This window comes from Hippocampus bargibanti, linkage group LG16, assembly GCF_051943395.1.
Source record: "Hippocampus bargibanti isolate YZ-2025 linkage group LG16, ASM5194339v1, whole genome shotgun sequence".
Classification (NCBI taxonomy): Eukaryota; Metazoa; Chordata; class Actinopteri; order Syngnathiformes; family Syngnathidae; genus Hippocampus; species Hippocampus bargibanti.
Genome location: NC_142749.1, coordinates 14,730,136 through 14,747,635, shown reverse-complemented (window position 1 = coordinate 14,747,635; position 17,500 = coordinate 14,730,136). Strand labels below are relative to the sequence as shown.

The following is a 17,500-nucleotide window of genomic DNA, read 5'->3' as shown; positions in this document are numbered from 1 at the left end:
TGTTTTACAAAGATTCCATGGCATATAGCTATATTTTACGTTTTTAGACTCGCACTGAATATTCCGGAAGTCTTGTTTTCCAGTTGGTGACGAGTCCGTACGTGACGTCACTGAAGGAACGCCCCTGACCGAAAAAAAAAAACAAAATGACATTGTAGCAGTCCTTCCATCATGTCAATGCATTTTGATGTGCTTGTTTGGTCTGAAAACGTCATGTTGCACCAAAAACAGCTAGAAGAGGGCGACCAAGCTCCATATAAGGAATTTATCAGCCTGTGGAAACGGGCTGATTAATTCCTCACAGGAGCTCGGTCGCCATTTTCTGCCTGTTTTTGGGTGATACATTTCCTCCCAATGTTGCCTCAAAATGGCACGGAATGAATTATTTAATTGATTGCAAACATGTATGCTTTCCTCTTCAGAACTATTTGAATCATATTCATAAGTGGATGTGTAACAAGAAAGCATATTCTCCGAATCTGAAGCCATTGTTTTGACGACGTCTTGGCGTGACATCACGAACTTGGGGGCGGGACTTTCTGAAAATGCCCAATTCGTAGCTCAATTTTTTTTTTAGATTTTGGACATTTTGAGTCATTTTTATTGGTGTTTTGCATTTGACTAAAAATATCATATTTGGGTATTTTAGATGTTATAAAACGTTTTTCTGATGTCAGTTAGGAAACAAAAAATTGTGTTGGTTGTCCTTTAAATGGCAATTAGGGCTGTACAATATCAGTAAAATACATCAGTTGTGGCAATTAGAGCTATTTAATAGATGGTTGGACACCACGTTAGAGTGCAAAAATGGCCTGTTTTCAGTCAATAGCAAATTTTCATCCACTCAATTAATACATTTTGTTCTTAATCGAGTATCATTTCATCGCTCCACCGTCTAACTCTTTGACATGCGCGAGACTTTGCGCAGGGATAACGTTGCAATTCGGAAAATGTGGCCGGTCCTTGGCCCTCAGGGGCCCAAAGCCTTTGTGGTCACAGGGCCGGGATTACACTTTAACCTCCATCAGCGCCAGCCTACAGCTAACACCCCCCCCACCCCCCACCCCCTTGTCACCCCCCCTCGTTCCACCCGAGGTCAGGTGAAAGGCCAGGAATCCTAAACACGTTGAAGAAGAAGAGAAAGTCTGTTTTCAAAATGGCTGCATTTCATTTGTTGGACGCCCCTTTGGGCTTTTGTGCTTCATTGATTCGTTTCAATGGGGGGGGGGGGGGGGGGGGGGTGCTTCTACCTACTTAATGTACTTCTGAAGAAAATGGCTCCCTGTATTGATGTTAACGCACAACCTGTCAATCCATTTTTATTTACTTGCCAATTAGGTGAGATTAGATGAGCCTTTATTCGTCTGGCAATGGTGAAATTTACATCTCACAGCAGCAAAAACAAAATACAGGAGCTGCTGTAGAGGCAAAAAAACAAATGTGACACAGCACAAAAGACACAGACAGTCATTCAATCTTAAGCACTTTCTGCACCCGCTTTGCTAGATGAAAAAGGAAATTATCAAAGCCTCCTTTTCACCAGTGGATCAGAGACATCATGGTGTTATCTGCACACCTGCTACAAGCTAAGTTTTGAAAGCAAACACGAATCTGTAGCATCCATTGACGAAAAGTGAAATGATAGATTAAAATAAAATGATGACGATTTTGTCTTTTGACTCCATCCATAAACAAACATTTGTATATTTTATTTTTTCGTACGCCGGATGCAAAACATAAACAAAAAACGAATACTTGAAATCTTTCTTGCTATAATAATTATGTATAAATGAATAAGTAGTTAGCTATGTAGCTATCTGTTGGCTATATATTAGCTATCTACTAGCTGGCTGGCTAGCTTTTTATCTGCGTATTTTAGTGACATTCAGTGTATTAGCTAACTATCTATCTAGCTAGCCATATAGCTATCTAGGTGTATAGCTATCTAGCGAGCTATCTGTTGGCTACCTATTAGCTATCTACTAGCTGGCTAGCTAGCTTTTTATTTACTTCCAAGTTGAGTGAACACTGGCGCATGTGGCTGCCGCTGCTCACCCACAGAAAAACGTTTCCTGCGACTGTAAAGTGACCTTGAGAGTTTTGAAAGGCGCTTATAAATGAAATTTATTATTATTATTATTATTATTATTATTATTATTATTATTATTGTCTCCAAATTTGATGGATGTTTTCTGAAATTCAGAGCACTTGAAAACACAGGTATCAAAGTCAAGGCCCGGGGGCCAAATCTGGAGCACCCCATCATTTTATTCGGCACGCGAAAGCAACTCAAACCTTCGAAATTCCATGATGCTTGCTAAAATCGAACCACGATTTCAAATTGTCTCATGTAAGCCACAAAAAGAGTCATTATTTTGGACTTCAAAATTGAAAAGTCGTTATTCTATCATTTGCTAGCTATATGCGATCTATTAGCTACATGGCTGGCTGGCTGGCTAGCTATCTAGGTAGCTATCTATTAGCTAGCTGGCTGGCTATCCAGCTTGGTGTCTGTTGGCTATCGATTGGCTAGCTAGGTAGCTTTTCTATCTATTTGAGTTACTTCGGGGTTGAGAGAACGCTGGCATTTGTGGCTGCCGCTGCTCACCTGCAGAGAAACTTATCCTGTGACTGTAAAGTGACCTTGAGAGTTTTGAAAGGCACTTATAAATGAAATTTCTTCTTCTTATTATTATTATTATTATTATTATTATTATTACTCACTTTTTTTAATTTAATTTTTTAGATGAGTTTAAATTTTTTAAGGGAAAATTTTGGTTCAGAAAGCTAAACCGAGGCCCCGCTAAAAAGAAAAAAAAGGAGATATTGAATTTGTTTTTCACGCTTGACCCGGGTTGTCTTGTTTCGCGTAATTTACTCATCGGGCCATCAGTTAAGCAACTGTCTGTCTGTTTGCGTTGCGCCGTCGTAAAAAAAGCTAACTTATTCGTAAATGACTTTTTCTACGCCCATAAAAAAGTCAACCATTCTTTTGCTTGTAATCTTCAGGGCAAATGTTACAATTTTCAGATAAGGCCAACGCGCTAGTAAAAACACAAGGACCTCTTTGAAAGGAACCCGTCAGGAGCTATAAATCTTCGCTACTGCTAAGAAGGGGGGGGGGGGCAAAAAATGACCACAAATCTTTGGGGCTAATGTTGCTCAAGCTAGCTGTTGTGTATTGCTGACATGGCTAATGTTCAAAGAAGCGTACTACCGTAATCCACTAATGCAACATATTGCTGACATTTTATGGTTCATTTTTGATGCCACAAAAAAAAAAAAAAAAAAAAAAAAAAGAAGTGATGGTTTATGTTAGCTTTAAACATCCAAACAAACAAACAAACAAAAGAGAAGTAATGTATTATGCTAGGTTTAAAACATCAAAATAAACAAATAAAAGAGGAGTAATGGCTTATGCTAGCTTTAAAACATGCAAACAAACAAAACAGAAATAATGTCTTGTGCTGGCTTTAATAATAATAATAATAATAATAATAATACATTTCATTTACAAGCGCCTTTCAAAACTCTCAAGGTCACTTTACAGCGGATAGCTAATAGATAGCCAGATAGCTTACAGCTAGTCAGATCGACAACTAATAGCTATCCAGCTAGCTAATGGATAGCTAATAAATAGCTGATAGATAGCCAGATAGCTGACAGCTAGCCAGGTTACAGCCAGCCAGCTAGACAGCTAATAGCTAGCCAGATAGCTAATGGATAGCTAATAAATAGCTGATAGATAACCAGATAGCCGACAGCTGGCTAGCTTACAGCCAACCAGCTAGACAGCTAGACAGCTAACCAGCTAGCTAATGGATAGCTAATAAATAGCTAATAAACAGCTAGACAGCTAATAGCCAGCCAGCTAATAGTATATAATTCAGTATAGTATGCGACATGAAGGCACACGTTTCAAGTGACCTAATGAGGCTTGCGATGAAATTGTTTTTCTTTGGCGTATTTTCTGCTGTATAAGTCGTACCCAGAGTTAATATAATGTGTAGTTACTGTAACACAACTATAGTATTTGGATGAGTCTTTGTAAAATACGCTCAGTAGAAGTCATTTGAAGCCATTTTACAAATTACGGACACAACTTGTCCGGAAACGTCAGTTGTCCTTTAAGGACAACTTTAACTCTAAAGTTGAGGCACTTTGGTGGACTGTTTTGTTTTATTATGTGTGTGGTGTACACCCGCATTCCCTCCCAAGTGCTATTCCCACACTGGAATGTGCGTTAAAAAACAAAACAAAACTCATTGACACCCCCCCAAGTCTCCCCGCCTTTAACACCTGACCCTCTAAACTACTTTCTAATCTCCATTCTCAGCCATTAAGCGCGCGCGAGGCGGCTAACGTCGTGTCTGCTATATAGCATGTAAAATTCTCCCACCCTCTGCTTTTCTTTTTTTTCCCTCCCGTCTCTTGTGAACTGCTTGTCAACTCCTGCTCAAAAAGGTCATGTGAGGACTCCCGCCTCTACGCTGCCCCCAGCTGGTCGGAGGTAGCATTGTTGCGCAGCTGTGTAGCACATGCTCAATTCCCGAGTGTGTTTGTGTGTGTGTGTATAGCGATGCTAGTACTTACTCAGTTGACTTTATGGGCTCGTTGAGCGCGGATGGGCGCCATCATGGCCGTTATATGATTATCTGGCGCTAATCCACGCGGCTGGAAGAGTCCTGCCGGAGCAATTGAGTGCAGTCTGATCTGCATTTTTAGCCAATTTTGAAGCCTGCCAGGTTTAAACATGACACTGGCTTGATTAGAAGTCATCATTTGGGGTGGATTTAAACTGCCCGTACAAGTGTGGTGATTCCAATTTGAGGTCGATGTCAATTATTTTTTTTCCTGTGTTGATTTTTAATGATGCTAAAAAAAAAAAAAACAAAAGCGATGATGGACATAAGCACCTGCTTTTTTTGCCAAGGATGAAATAAGAGCTGTTTTTTTTTTGTTATTTAACTTTATATTGATTTTTTAAAGAGTTAGGAAAAAGGGAAAACATGCATTTTTTTATATTAATTTTCATTTTTGGGATTTTAGTTGTTTTTTTTTCTCGGAATTTCATGATTTTTTTATTCATCTGTATTTATTCTTATTTTTCATTTGATTTATATTTATTGGTTTAGCATTTGATAAAATGAGTTAATTCCCAAAGTACAAATAAATAAACAAATAAACAAACAAACAAATAAAAAATACATAAAAACTTCAATAAATAAATAAATGGGTACATAAATAAATGGGTAAATTAATTAAAAGAAAAGAAAAATAAATAAATAAATAAATTATAATAAATAAACAAACACACAAATACATAAATAAATAAATGAGTAAATAAATGAATTATAATAAACAAACACACATAAATTAATAAATAAATAAATAAATAAAATAAATAAGTAAATGAGTACATAAATGAATTATAATAAACAAACACACATAAATAAAAAAATACATAAATAAATAAATGGATACATAGATAAATTGTTAAATACATTAATTTAAATTAATTAATTATAATAAATAAATACATAAACAAACACACACATAAATAAATAAATACATTGGTACACACATTAATATGGATAAATGAATGGATGAATGAATAAATAAATACATACATACATACATAAATAAATAAATTGGTAAATACATTAATCTAAATAAATAAATAAATAAATACATGGGTAAGTAAATAAATTAAAATAAATACATAACTACATAGATGAATAAATATACAAATGAAGAGATAAATAAATACATAAATATTTACATAAAGAGGTAAAGAGAAATAAATCAATCAAGTAAAATAAGTAAATAAATAAATAATTATATATATATAAAATAATAAAAATTAAATACCCTCTTTGTCATTAATTCCACCTGAAGCGTTTTGATATTTGATCATCTGCCGACAGTCCCATTTTTCAAAGGAAGGAAATGAGAAATAATTTACTGATGACTGACCGTCGTGAAGGACACATCACTCATTGTGGCAGCTCCGTGTGTATCCTGAAAAATATTTTGTATGCCAAGGTAAAATTTTCAGAAATGTAACGTTCGTAAACTGAAAAGTTCGCAAGCCAAGGGGTTCGTAAACCGAGGTTTCACTGTAAGGCCCTCAGACGGCAAGACAGGCAGTAAACATAGAGCCCAAACTCCAGCATCCCAAAATCAATGTCCTCCAAATGGAATCAAGCCAAATGGAGGCGTAGTAGCACTGTAAAGCTTTCTTCTCATTCTGTGCGTATGCCCCCCCCCTGCCCCCCTGGCGCAGTTTGATGGAAACGCGCATGAGGTCGATATCAATAAATAAAAAGCTTTTCTTTTTCTTTTTTTTTTTTTTTATTATTATCCGCCAGCTCGAGCCGCTCGGTCCACCATTTTGGCTCCAAGGTCACAGCTGGCTGAGCCAACCGAGCTTTATTGCCTTCATTGAGCAGCCGCTAATGAAACGGCCTTTAAGGCTAATGTTGTTCACCGCAAAGGTACGTAAACACCACACATCATCGAATCGGCGCTCTGATAGTTGGCGGCGGATGCGCCTGAATGCCCCCTTTCATCATTGAAATATCACGTTTTATTTGTCCCATTTTCACTTTTTTTTTAATGACTCATTGAGCAGATGTCACGCAGGGATAAAAAGGCTTTGAATGCTCATTGCGCCGTCTTCATTAGCTATGGCGAAAAATGTGAAAGGAGAGTTGACAATCGCCCGCCATTTATGCGCGGGATCGTATGGACAGCTGGCCCGAATATTCGGGTTGCTGTATTTTTGTCACGTGGGGCAAATATATCTTGATGTACCAATGCTCAGGTCGAACAAAAGCCTTTAAAAACATCTAAAAAAAAATCCTCTTGAGATGAACTGTGCTCTACCAATTACATATTTTTATTGTTACAAATTTCTGATTAATTTTTTTTCAGGGTGAAATATTGCCATGATCCTAATTCTTTTTAATATTATGTTATTTATTTTATTTAATTTGTTTTATTTGTGTAATTTATTGTATTTTTATAAATTTATGTATTTATGTATTTGTATAATTTATGTATTTTTTATTTATTTATTCTTTTTTTTTTTTGCTAATTAGATTTTTATGTTTATGTATTTATTTTTTAGCTACTTTTAAGATGAATTGGGCTCAAGCAATATTACATCTTTTTATTGTTACAAAATTTAGATATACATTTTTTTCAGGTTGAAATAAATGTCGCCATGATTCGAATTAATTCTTCTTCAGATAAGGAATTTTTCTTCCTTAAATTAAGACCAAAATACCATTTATTGTATGTATTAATTTATTTATTGTTTTTATGTATTTATTTATTTCATTCTTATTTATTTTATTTGTTTAATTTTTTTCGTTTGTTTATTTATTTATTTATTTATTCTTGCCAATTTTAAGATGAACTGCGCTCTAGCAATATTACATATTTTTATTGTTACAAAATTTGGATGTATTTTTTTTTCCAGGTTGAAATAAACGTCACCATTATCCTAATGAATTTTTCTTCCTAAAATTAAGACCAAAATACCTTTTATTATTGTATTTATTGTATTTTATTTATTTTATCTATTTTATTTATTTTATTTGTTTTATTTATTTTATGTGTTATTTGTTCATCTGTTTCATTCTTGCTACTTTCATTTATTGTATTTGTTATTTTATTTCTTCTTTTCATTTTGGCTTTTCCCCTCCTCAATGAACTCCATCTAATTTATTTTATTCTATTTATTTGCCATTTTTTAAATATATTTTATTTTCTTTATTTGCTAATTTGTTATTTTTATATTTATTTTATTCATACTACTTTTAAAGTAAATTCATCTTCCTCCTCCTCAGGTCATTAACAGCCCTCATCCTTTTGAGGAAAAAAAAAAAACACCCATCCTGTCCGGCATGTCCATGTCGGACAGTAGAGCGAGGTGCTAAAAGCCTTTTGTCCACCAGGAAAGACCATGTCAGGGGCTTCGGTCATGGGAGGGGTCGCCATGGGGGGGGGTGGAGTTCAAGGGTCATTTTCTATGTGTGTGTGAATGTGTATGTGTACAGGTCGACGAACCAAAGAGTCCGTGACTAATGTGGGTTGTGGCCCCCGCTACACACCCCACGCTCACCATACACCCCTTTTTTTTTTAAACCCTCTTTTTACACTGCCGGCCCCCCACTGTCCAGATGGCCAGTAAGGAGAATCAAAGCTAGGAAGGCCAAGACAGATTTTGGGATTCCTTTGCAGGGCGCTGGGGTGAAGGTGGAGGTGATTGGCGCTTCGTGCTTCATGTACAATGCACTGAATGGGCAAACCTAAAAATGGTTGATTGAAATGAAAAGGTGCGCAAAATGGCCAGTGAGGCTGACCGATTTTGACAAATAATCAATACAGTACATTTTTAATGATAATTATGAACACAGTGTCAAGTTCATTTTTTTTGTACCACTTTTGGCCACTGAGTTCATCAGTGCGGCACTAATACCGTAGATTAGATTAACCGTTATTAGTCTCACAGTGGAGAAATTTACATTCAATTTCATTCAATTTATATTTGTCTTTGTAGAGGATCAAGAATATATGCTCGCACTGATATTGGTCTACATGTGTTGCTGCACATTTTGTGTTCATGCCATTGCCTAAGAGTTATAACACCGCACCGTGTAATTGTCTTTGTTTAACGTTTAGTTTTTACTGCTTATCGGGAAGGGAATTCTTGGGTTGTTTAACTCATTCACTGCCATTCACAAATGTATTCAGTATTTGAAAATATGACGTAGAGCGCCATAACTGAATTGGTTTCCTTGCTTGATTGCTGATAAAGCTGTGGCCAGACGAGGGGGTAGCATTTGCCTTTTGTCCATGTTAGCGGTTTGTCCTAGCTTCAGTCATTGTTAAAGCACTACAGTATATAAACACATATGCATGTATTGCATTCTATTTTGGACAGTATATTATTATTATTATTATTATTATTATTATTATTATTATTATTATTATTATTATTAATATGATGACGATGATTATTATTATTATTATGGTTACTACCTAGCTAGCTAACTATTTGCTATCTACTAGCCATCTGGCTAGCTTTCTGTCTATTTGAGTTACTTCCGGGTTGAGTGAACGCTAGCGCGTGTGTTTGTCCGCTGCTCACCCACAGAAAAACTGATCTTCTGACTGTAAAGTGACCCTGAGAGTTTTGAAAGGTGCTTAAAATCAAATGGATTATTATTATGAGTTCAAGCTCATATAACTCCAGACCTATATAATTTAGGAATTAACTCTTAGATAGCTATCTAGCCAGATGGCTAAAAGATAGCTAGGTATAAGACACATAAATAAACCGATAAAGCACTGGTCAGACCTCTGGCCATGTTTTTTTTTCCTTCCACGCGGGGCCAGCATTTGCCTTTTGTCCGTATTAGCGCTTTGTTACAGCTTCAACTATTGTTAAAGCGCTATATCAATCAATATGTAATTTATTGTATTTTGTACAGCTGCCCCCATTTCAAGCTCACATAACTCCAGACCCATATAACTTAGGAATTATCTTTTTTTCTGATGAAAGAAGAGAGTCTAAGGTTTCTTACGCTGAATTGAATGTTTATGTAGTCCTAAAACTTAATATTCCGTGGATTCTGCAATTTTAGTGAAAATGACAAAAACCCTGGCACTGCATTGGACACATTTTTGCACATCGTCTGGCAGTGAATGAGTTACATTTCAACTGAAGAATAAGAGGCCGGCTGTGTTTGAAAAGGCATTTATTTTGTATTATGTATTTCATTCTTTCTTTTTATTCCCCTCATGTATTTAATTCAACAGTGGCGGGCATGTTTTTGATTAATAAATGATAAGTGCCGCGGCGTAGGAAACAAACAAAACGTGCGCGGCGGCAAATTTTCACGTCCAATCTCCGAGCCAAATCCAGACAGAGGAGCCTCTCTATCCACCCCCCCCCCGCCCGCCACCCCCTACTCCCCTGCTATGAATCTGCCCTATCTCATTCCCCGCCGCTAATTCCAATTTAATTGCCAGTAGCCCAAAACCTCCTCAATAGAAGTAACGAATGGTTTGATTCTGTAGACTTCATCAGATCGCATTTTAAATGCGACACTGTAACCTGGCGCGAATGCCAATGAAGCCTTGGCGAGGAGGAGGAGGAGCTCCTCTGTTTACTAATTATCCTTTTTCTTACTCCTAGCCACACTGCACAAGTTGTCTGATTAAATCGGATTTGTGGGGATTGGAAGGCGAAAGGAGGGAGGGCGAGTGAAGTTTGTGAATGATGGCGTCCGGCGCCCAGTTGGACCGGATGGATTGGACGCCGATCGCGGTCTGTCTTTGTAAATATAATGTAATCCTAGCATGCATCCAGTATGAAGTGTGGATGGAGGCAGGCGTGCAGGAAACGCACAAACGCGGCCATGTTGAATTTTTACCCGCTGTCGCTCGAAGGTGGCGGAGAAGAACATCGTGTCACGAAATATGGCAAAGTATTGTTGGAAAACGCCATATGTGCATTTTCTATATTTCGGATGTACAGTCAAATCTCGGTTTTTGAACTTCCAATTCAGTTTTCGTCCAATTCGGTTTTCGTCCAATTTGGTTTTCATCCAATTTGGTTTTCGTCCAATTTCAACCAAAAATGTCCATTTTTTTACACAACCGAAATGTAGTTCTTAAACAAACTGAGCACATCGGAATGCGCCACTCGACTATCCTCCGCTTCCTTATGTCACTTCCTTATACATCACGTCCGCATGTTGTTCCAATGTTAATGTAGATGTTAAAATTGGTGAAAATAAACATGTTAGTTTTTTTATAGTATTTTACAAATGCTCTATTATATGTTTATCCAGTTTTTGCTGTAAAATAGTTTAAAAGTCCTTTAAAAAAGTTATTTTCTAGACATGGAACGGATTAAAAAAAAATCCATTGATTATAATGGAAAATGCTGTTTCGGTTTTCGAACAAATCGTTTATGAACAGGTTTCTGGAACGAATTATGGTCGAAAACCGAGATATCGCTGTATTAGCATATTACCGTACGTACCCGTATATGTAATTTTGGTCATGAAAGCGCTTATAAGACAACATAGCACCTGATTGGCTGTGACATCACCGAATTATGAAAATTTGAAAAAAAAATGAAACATTTGAAAATGCGAAGTGTGGATGGCGGCGGGCGGGCAGGAAACGCACAAACACGGCCATGTTGAATGTTTACCCGCTGCAGAAAAGCGAGGGAGGAGTCGCTCAAAGGCGGCGGAGAAGAACGTCATGTCACGAAATATGGCAAAGTATTGTTGGAAAACGCCAAATGTGCATTTTCTATAATTCGGATGTACAGTCAAACCTCGGTTTTTGAACTTCTCGGTTTTCGTCCAATTTGGTTTTCGTCCAATTTGGTTTTCGTCCAATTTCAACCAAAAATGTAAATTTTTTTATACAACCGAAATTTAGTTGTCAGACAAAATGAGCACATCGGAATGCACCACTCGACTACCCTCCGCTTCATTATGTCACTTCCTTATACATCACGTCCACATGTTGTTCCAATGTTAATGTAGATGTCAAAATTGGTGAAAATAAAACATGTTAGTTTTTTTATAGTATTTTACAAATGCTCTATTATTATATGTTTATCCAGTTTTTGCTGTAAAATAGTTTAAAAGTCCTTTAAAAAAGTTATTTTCTAGACATGGAACGGATTAAAAAAAAATCCATTGATTATAATGGAAAATGCTGTTTCGGTTTTCGAACAAATCGTTTATGAACAGGTTTCTGGAACGAATTATGGTCGAAAACCGAGATATCGCTGTATTAGCATATTACCGTACGTACCCGTATATGTAATTTTGGTCATGAAAGCGCTTATAAGACAACATAGCACCTGATTGGCTGTGACATCACCGAATTATGAAAATTTGAAAAAAAAAATGAAACATTTGAAAATGCGAAGTGTGGATGGCGGCGGGCGGGCAGGAAACGCACAAACATGGCCATGTTGAATGTTTACCCGCTGCAGAAAAGCGAGGGAGGAGTCGCTCGAAGGCGGCGGAGAAGAACGTCGTGTCACGAAATATGGCAAAGTATTGTTGGAAAACGCCAAATGTGCATTTTCTATAATTCGGATGTACAGTCAAACCTCGGTTTTTGAACTTCTCGGTTTTCGTCCAATTCGGTTTTCGTCCAATTTCAACCAAAAATGTCCAAACGCGCCACTCGACTACCCTCCACTTCCTTATGTCACTTCCTTATACATCACGTCCACATGTTGTTCCAATGTTAATGTAGATGTCAAAATTGGTGAAAATAAAACATGTTAGTTTTTTTATAGTATTTTACAAATGCTCTATTATTATATGTTTATCCAGTTTTTGCTGTAAAATAGTTTAAAAGTCCTTTAAAAAAGTTATTTTCTAGACATGGAACGGATTAAAAAAAAATCCATTGATTATAATGGAAAATGCTGTTTCGGTTTTCGAACAAATCGCTTATGAACAGGTTTCTGGAACGAATTATGGTCGAAAACCGAGATATCGCTGTATTAGCATATTACCGTACATAACCAATAATGTTCTTCCTTGCCCAACCTTCCACTTTCCCATTTAACATCCACTCGGATTCCACCGTATGGCCGCCGTGTGCCCGCTACTGTAATTTCCACTACAAGGGGGAACCACGGGCACTTCATTCAGATGGCGTGACCGTCCAGATTAAAAAAAAATAATAATCTGGCTATCAACCCAACGGCCGGTGGAGCCGCCATATGGCCGTGATGACATTATCTACGGGTAATTAATATGGCATCTCGCCTGGCATCTGGTGGCATTAATCTCGCCGGCCGTCGTTCGTCTTCCGGCATCAGCGCTCATTCCTAAACCCCCTCCTACCACCCTCCGCTTCCCTACCTCCACCCCCGACGTTGAGTTATCATCGCCCGACATGAAAAAAAATACTTCCGATTTCCCGGTGCTGCAATGGCTGCTTGTTCTGTTCTGTGCTGTGCGTTTATTGTTGTTTACAATGCTACTTAGTCGGGATTACAGCTTTTTCTTTAAGTAGCCGTTAAACACAGATCACATTTACTTGAGCCATAAAATGTCCAATTACATTACTTTCAACTAATTTATGCGGCGCGCTGTCCACATTCCGGCTTATTTAAAAGTAATCACTGCCCCTGATTAGCATACGATTAATTGCTACGTTTGGAAATGTATTTTTTTTTTTATCGGCATTTATCTGTGAAATGTTTATTTGCGATTATCTAGAAAGTACGCGGCGAGAGTCATTTTTAATGTTTGTATTCACTCAAGGGAGTCATGCACACCCTACTTATAATATTCATATATGCTTAAATAATAGTTTACAAAGTATACTTCTTACAAATTTACACTATAATGTCACTACCTGGCTGGCTACATAGCTGGCTGCCTAGCTAGCTATCTATTTGCTATTTATTCGCTATCTGTTAGCTTTCTGGCTGGCTATGTAGCTAGCTATCTATTAGCTATCTGTTAGCTATCTATTGGCTGTCTATTAGCTCGCTGGCTAGCTAAAAGATAGAGTTACTTCCCGGGTTGAGTGAACGCTGGCGCGCGTGGCTGCCGCTGCTCACCCACAAAAAAACTGTGACTGTAAAGTGACCTTGAGAGTTTTGAAAGGCGCTTACGAATGAAATGTATTATTATTATTATTATTATTATTATTATTATTTATTATAAAGCTAGACTTATTTTTGCTTTTTTGTGCTCTTTCTGAAATTGGATAAATAGGAAAGTAGTACATCGAGCGCTGACTCTTAGTAGTAATAATAATAAAAATAATAATCCATCTTTGTTATTACGGTTTTGTTGTATGACTTACATTTTTTTGTTTAAAAAACTATATAAACCAATATGTATGTATTATATTGTATTTTGTAGTCGCCCCCATTTCAAGCTCAGATAACTCCAGACCCATTTAACTTAAGAATTAACTCTTTTTTTCTGATGAAAGAAGAGAGTTTAAGATTTAAAACTCCAAATTGAATGTTTATATAGTCCGAAAACTCAGAATAATGTTTCACTCCGGATACTCTATTTTCCTCAGTGTCAGCGAACACATCGGGACACGTTTTTTGGCATTGGGGGGGAAAAAAGCGCAGCATTTGCGCAAAATAGAGTTCTTGCTACTGCTGAGCACACCTTGATTAGAGAAAATTAAGTGCTACAAACCAAACTGTCGGCAGCCGTGTGTGTGTGTGTGTGTGTGTGTGTGTGTGCGTGTGTTTGTGTGTGTCACTGATGGATGAAGAGAGCGGTAGAGAGATAAAAGAAGAAAGGAAAGAAAGTAGTTGACCCAGAAGGTCCATTACAGTGTAAAATTGAGTCAGCCTGAAGTGACACCTGAGAGGAAGCACTGGAAGTGTGTGTGTACGTGCAGACGGGGTGTGTTTTTCACCCTCAGTCCTGTTTGGCTGTTTTGGAATAATTTAGCTCCCCTAACCAGACTCTCGCTCTTTCTCCTGCATCTATTTATGAAGATGGCCGAGCTCCTGTCTGCCTGCCCGCCTGGCTAAGGCGGCGCAGGCGCATCCTTAATGATGGCGAGCGGAATGGCAGGCCTGCTGTTATTTAAGTGGGGGGACGGACGCAGAGCGGTAATGGAGAGGAATACTCGCCAATGAGAGCTGACAGCGGGTTGGTTGGGCCGCGCATGGGGCAGGCGCTAACAGTTGCTAGCTAGCTGTGCGGGAAAATGTGCAATGTTGCTTTTTTTGTGAAAACTTCTCAAGTCTAATTTGTTCTAAAATAGTCAATAATAATTACCTGTATCTTATTTATATATTTGTTCTTTGTGTAACATATCTAAATCCCTGCCCAAAATGCACCTATTAGCAGTTTTTGTGCTCTTTTATTAATCCACATATACGCCACAAGATGGCGCCCAAACCCTCTATGAACAAGAATTGCTTTTTATAATAATAATAATAATAATACATTCCACTTGTAAGCACCTTTCAAAACTCTCAAGGTCACTTTATAGTCATAGGATAAGTTTTTCTTTGGGTGAGCAGCGGCAGCCACACGCGCCAGCATTCACTCAACCCGGAACTAACTCCAATAGATAGAAAGCAATTTTACTGAATGTTAATTAACATTAAGATGATTTTGTGCAAAAAATAGCTGGTATAATTTACTAAAAATATTTAAAATTGATTCATCATCATTTTGATTGGTTGATTTTTCGTTAAATTAACTCATTCACTGCCAGACAATGTGCAAAAATGTGTCCACTCCAGTGCCAGGGTTATTGTCATTTTTCACTTAAATTCCAGGACCCACAAAATAGAGTTTTAGGACTACATAAAAATTAAATGCAGAGTCAGAAACCTTAGCCTCTCTTCAGAATAAAAATGTTAATTCCTAAGTTATATGGGTCTGGAGTTATCTGAGCTTGAAATGGGGGCGGATATACAAAATACAAAACAATACATTGATTTATATAGCACTTTAACAACAGCTGAAGCTGTAACAAAGCGCTAACATAAAAAAGGCAAATGCTGCCCTCTTGTGGAAGGGAAAAACATTGCCAGAGGTCTGACCAGCGCTTTATCGGTTGCCAACTCGAAATCTAATTGGTTAAAGCAACAGTTTGATCGACACATTTGATGCTCCCGGGCCTGCAGAACTGATTGTGAAGGCGTCCAGGTGGATTTCTGACACTGGTAATAAATAATGGCTGAAATGTGATTGGTTAAATGCTTAAATACAAAAAAATCACATCTGTGAGGGGAAAATAATGAAAGGAAGCTGAAAGACAATTTGGAATTATTTAATAAAAAATCATGGACAAAATATAATTAACATCAGTCTGTGATTCAGATATTTTTAAGCCAGCAGAGAAGGCTTTGCAGGCCTTGATGGTTCACCACTGATAAAACGCCATGCTCCTTTAGTCTCCGTTCGCAAGACAGTAATTGATCCAACAAAGGGGGCTCCAAGCTAGCCCTCCGCCTTCCGCCCGCCACTGCTGGTTATGAACGTGAGGCCATGTGGCGCTCTTCATAGATTTCTAAATTAGTGTCAGCTTGGCCTCAAAGATGCGTTATTGACTGATTAAATAGAAGTCAGCTTCCAGACACTCCCAAGCTCTTCCCTGGAGTTTCACCCGGCCGGGTAATTGAAAAAGTGTAAAAAAAAAAACAAAAAAAAACTAGTGTGTTGAACGCTTGGTGTGTGTTTGTGATGTGTTGCGTTTGGCTGCTTGTGCTCTTTATCTCAACTGGAGAGAGAAACAGTCAAGACAGGATTGAAATATTGCATCGAAGATCTTTATCTCGGTGCAAAGAGCCACGCCGAATGTGTTGTGTGTCTCTTCTTTCATCAGAAAAAAAAGGGTTAATTCCTAAGTTATATGGGTCTGGAGTTATCTGAGCTTGAAATGGGGGCAGATGTCCAAAATACAATGCAATATCTACATATTGGTTTATATATGTCTTCTTTCATCAGAAAAAAAGGGTTAATTCCTAAGTTATATGGATCTGGAGTTATCTGAGCTTGAAATGGGGGCAGATGTCCAAAATATAATGCAATATCTACATATTGGTTTATATATGTCTTCTTTCATCAGAAAAAAAGTGTTAATTCCTAAGTTATATGGGTCTGGAGTTATCTGAGCTTGAAATGTGGGCAGATGTCCAAAATACAATGCAATATCTACATATTGGTTTATATATGTCTTCTTTCATCAGAAACAAAGGGTTAATTCCTAAGTTATATGGGTCTGGAGTTATCTGAGCTTGAAATTATTATTATTATTGACTTTTTATTGATGTCTTTTTTATACAGGCTCCGACATGGCTATCTTCTGCCTGCTGTGCGGCAAGCGTTTCCAAACCCAGACGGCGTTACAGCAGCACATGGAGGTCCACGCCGGCGTGCGCAGTTACATTTGCAGCGAATGTAACCGGACCTTCCCGAGCCACACGGCGCTCAAACGTCACCTGCGCTCGCACACAGGTCAGTGAAAGCACACCCGGATATCATTTCGATACCCTTTGAAAGTTTTGACGTCTGCGATTTACGCTGCGAAATAAGTCACGGTTTAGTGCTGTAAGTCACATTATTTTTTTGGGGTGTTTTAGTTCATTAACGCCTAAGTTAGCACTGTTGCAAGATGTGGAGGTTATTGTACATGAAAAATAATATGTGGATTTATTCTACTTTCTGTATTTTATTTCTTTTTTTACTGATTATGCCTTGATCATACACGGGCCGTGGATTTCATCGCTAGGCCTTCAGTAGTGCTATGTCTGAATCAATCCAAAGCTGCTAGTGTAGTCCACTAGAGGGAGCCGATATCCAGGAAATGACTTTTGACTTGAAGAAACTTAAGAAATACTGTCATTAAACTGTTCGAATGTTTACCTGGTGGATTCATGATAACCTCATAAAATTGCGATATTATTTGCTATTTTTGCTTAGCTTCGGACCTGTTCAACCTT

General features: G+C 37.7%; 1 protein-coding gene across 1 annotated transcript in view; it reads left to right on the top strand.

Annotated features, from left to right (window-relative positions):
• Positions 1-17,500, top strand: part of zbtb16a (zinc finger and BTB domain containing 16a) — a 136,369-nt gene that overhangs the window by 90,604 nt on the left and 28,265 nt on the right. Inside the window, exon 5 of the mRNA XM_089017182.1 lies at positions 16,845-17,015. Coding sequence (XP_088873308.1) covers positions 16,845-17,015 — 171 coding nt within the window. The remainder of the gene's footprint in view (positions 1-16,844; positions 17,016-17,500) is intronic.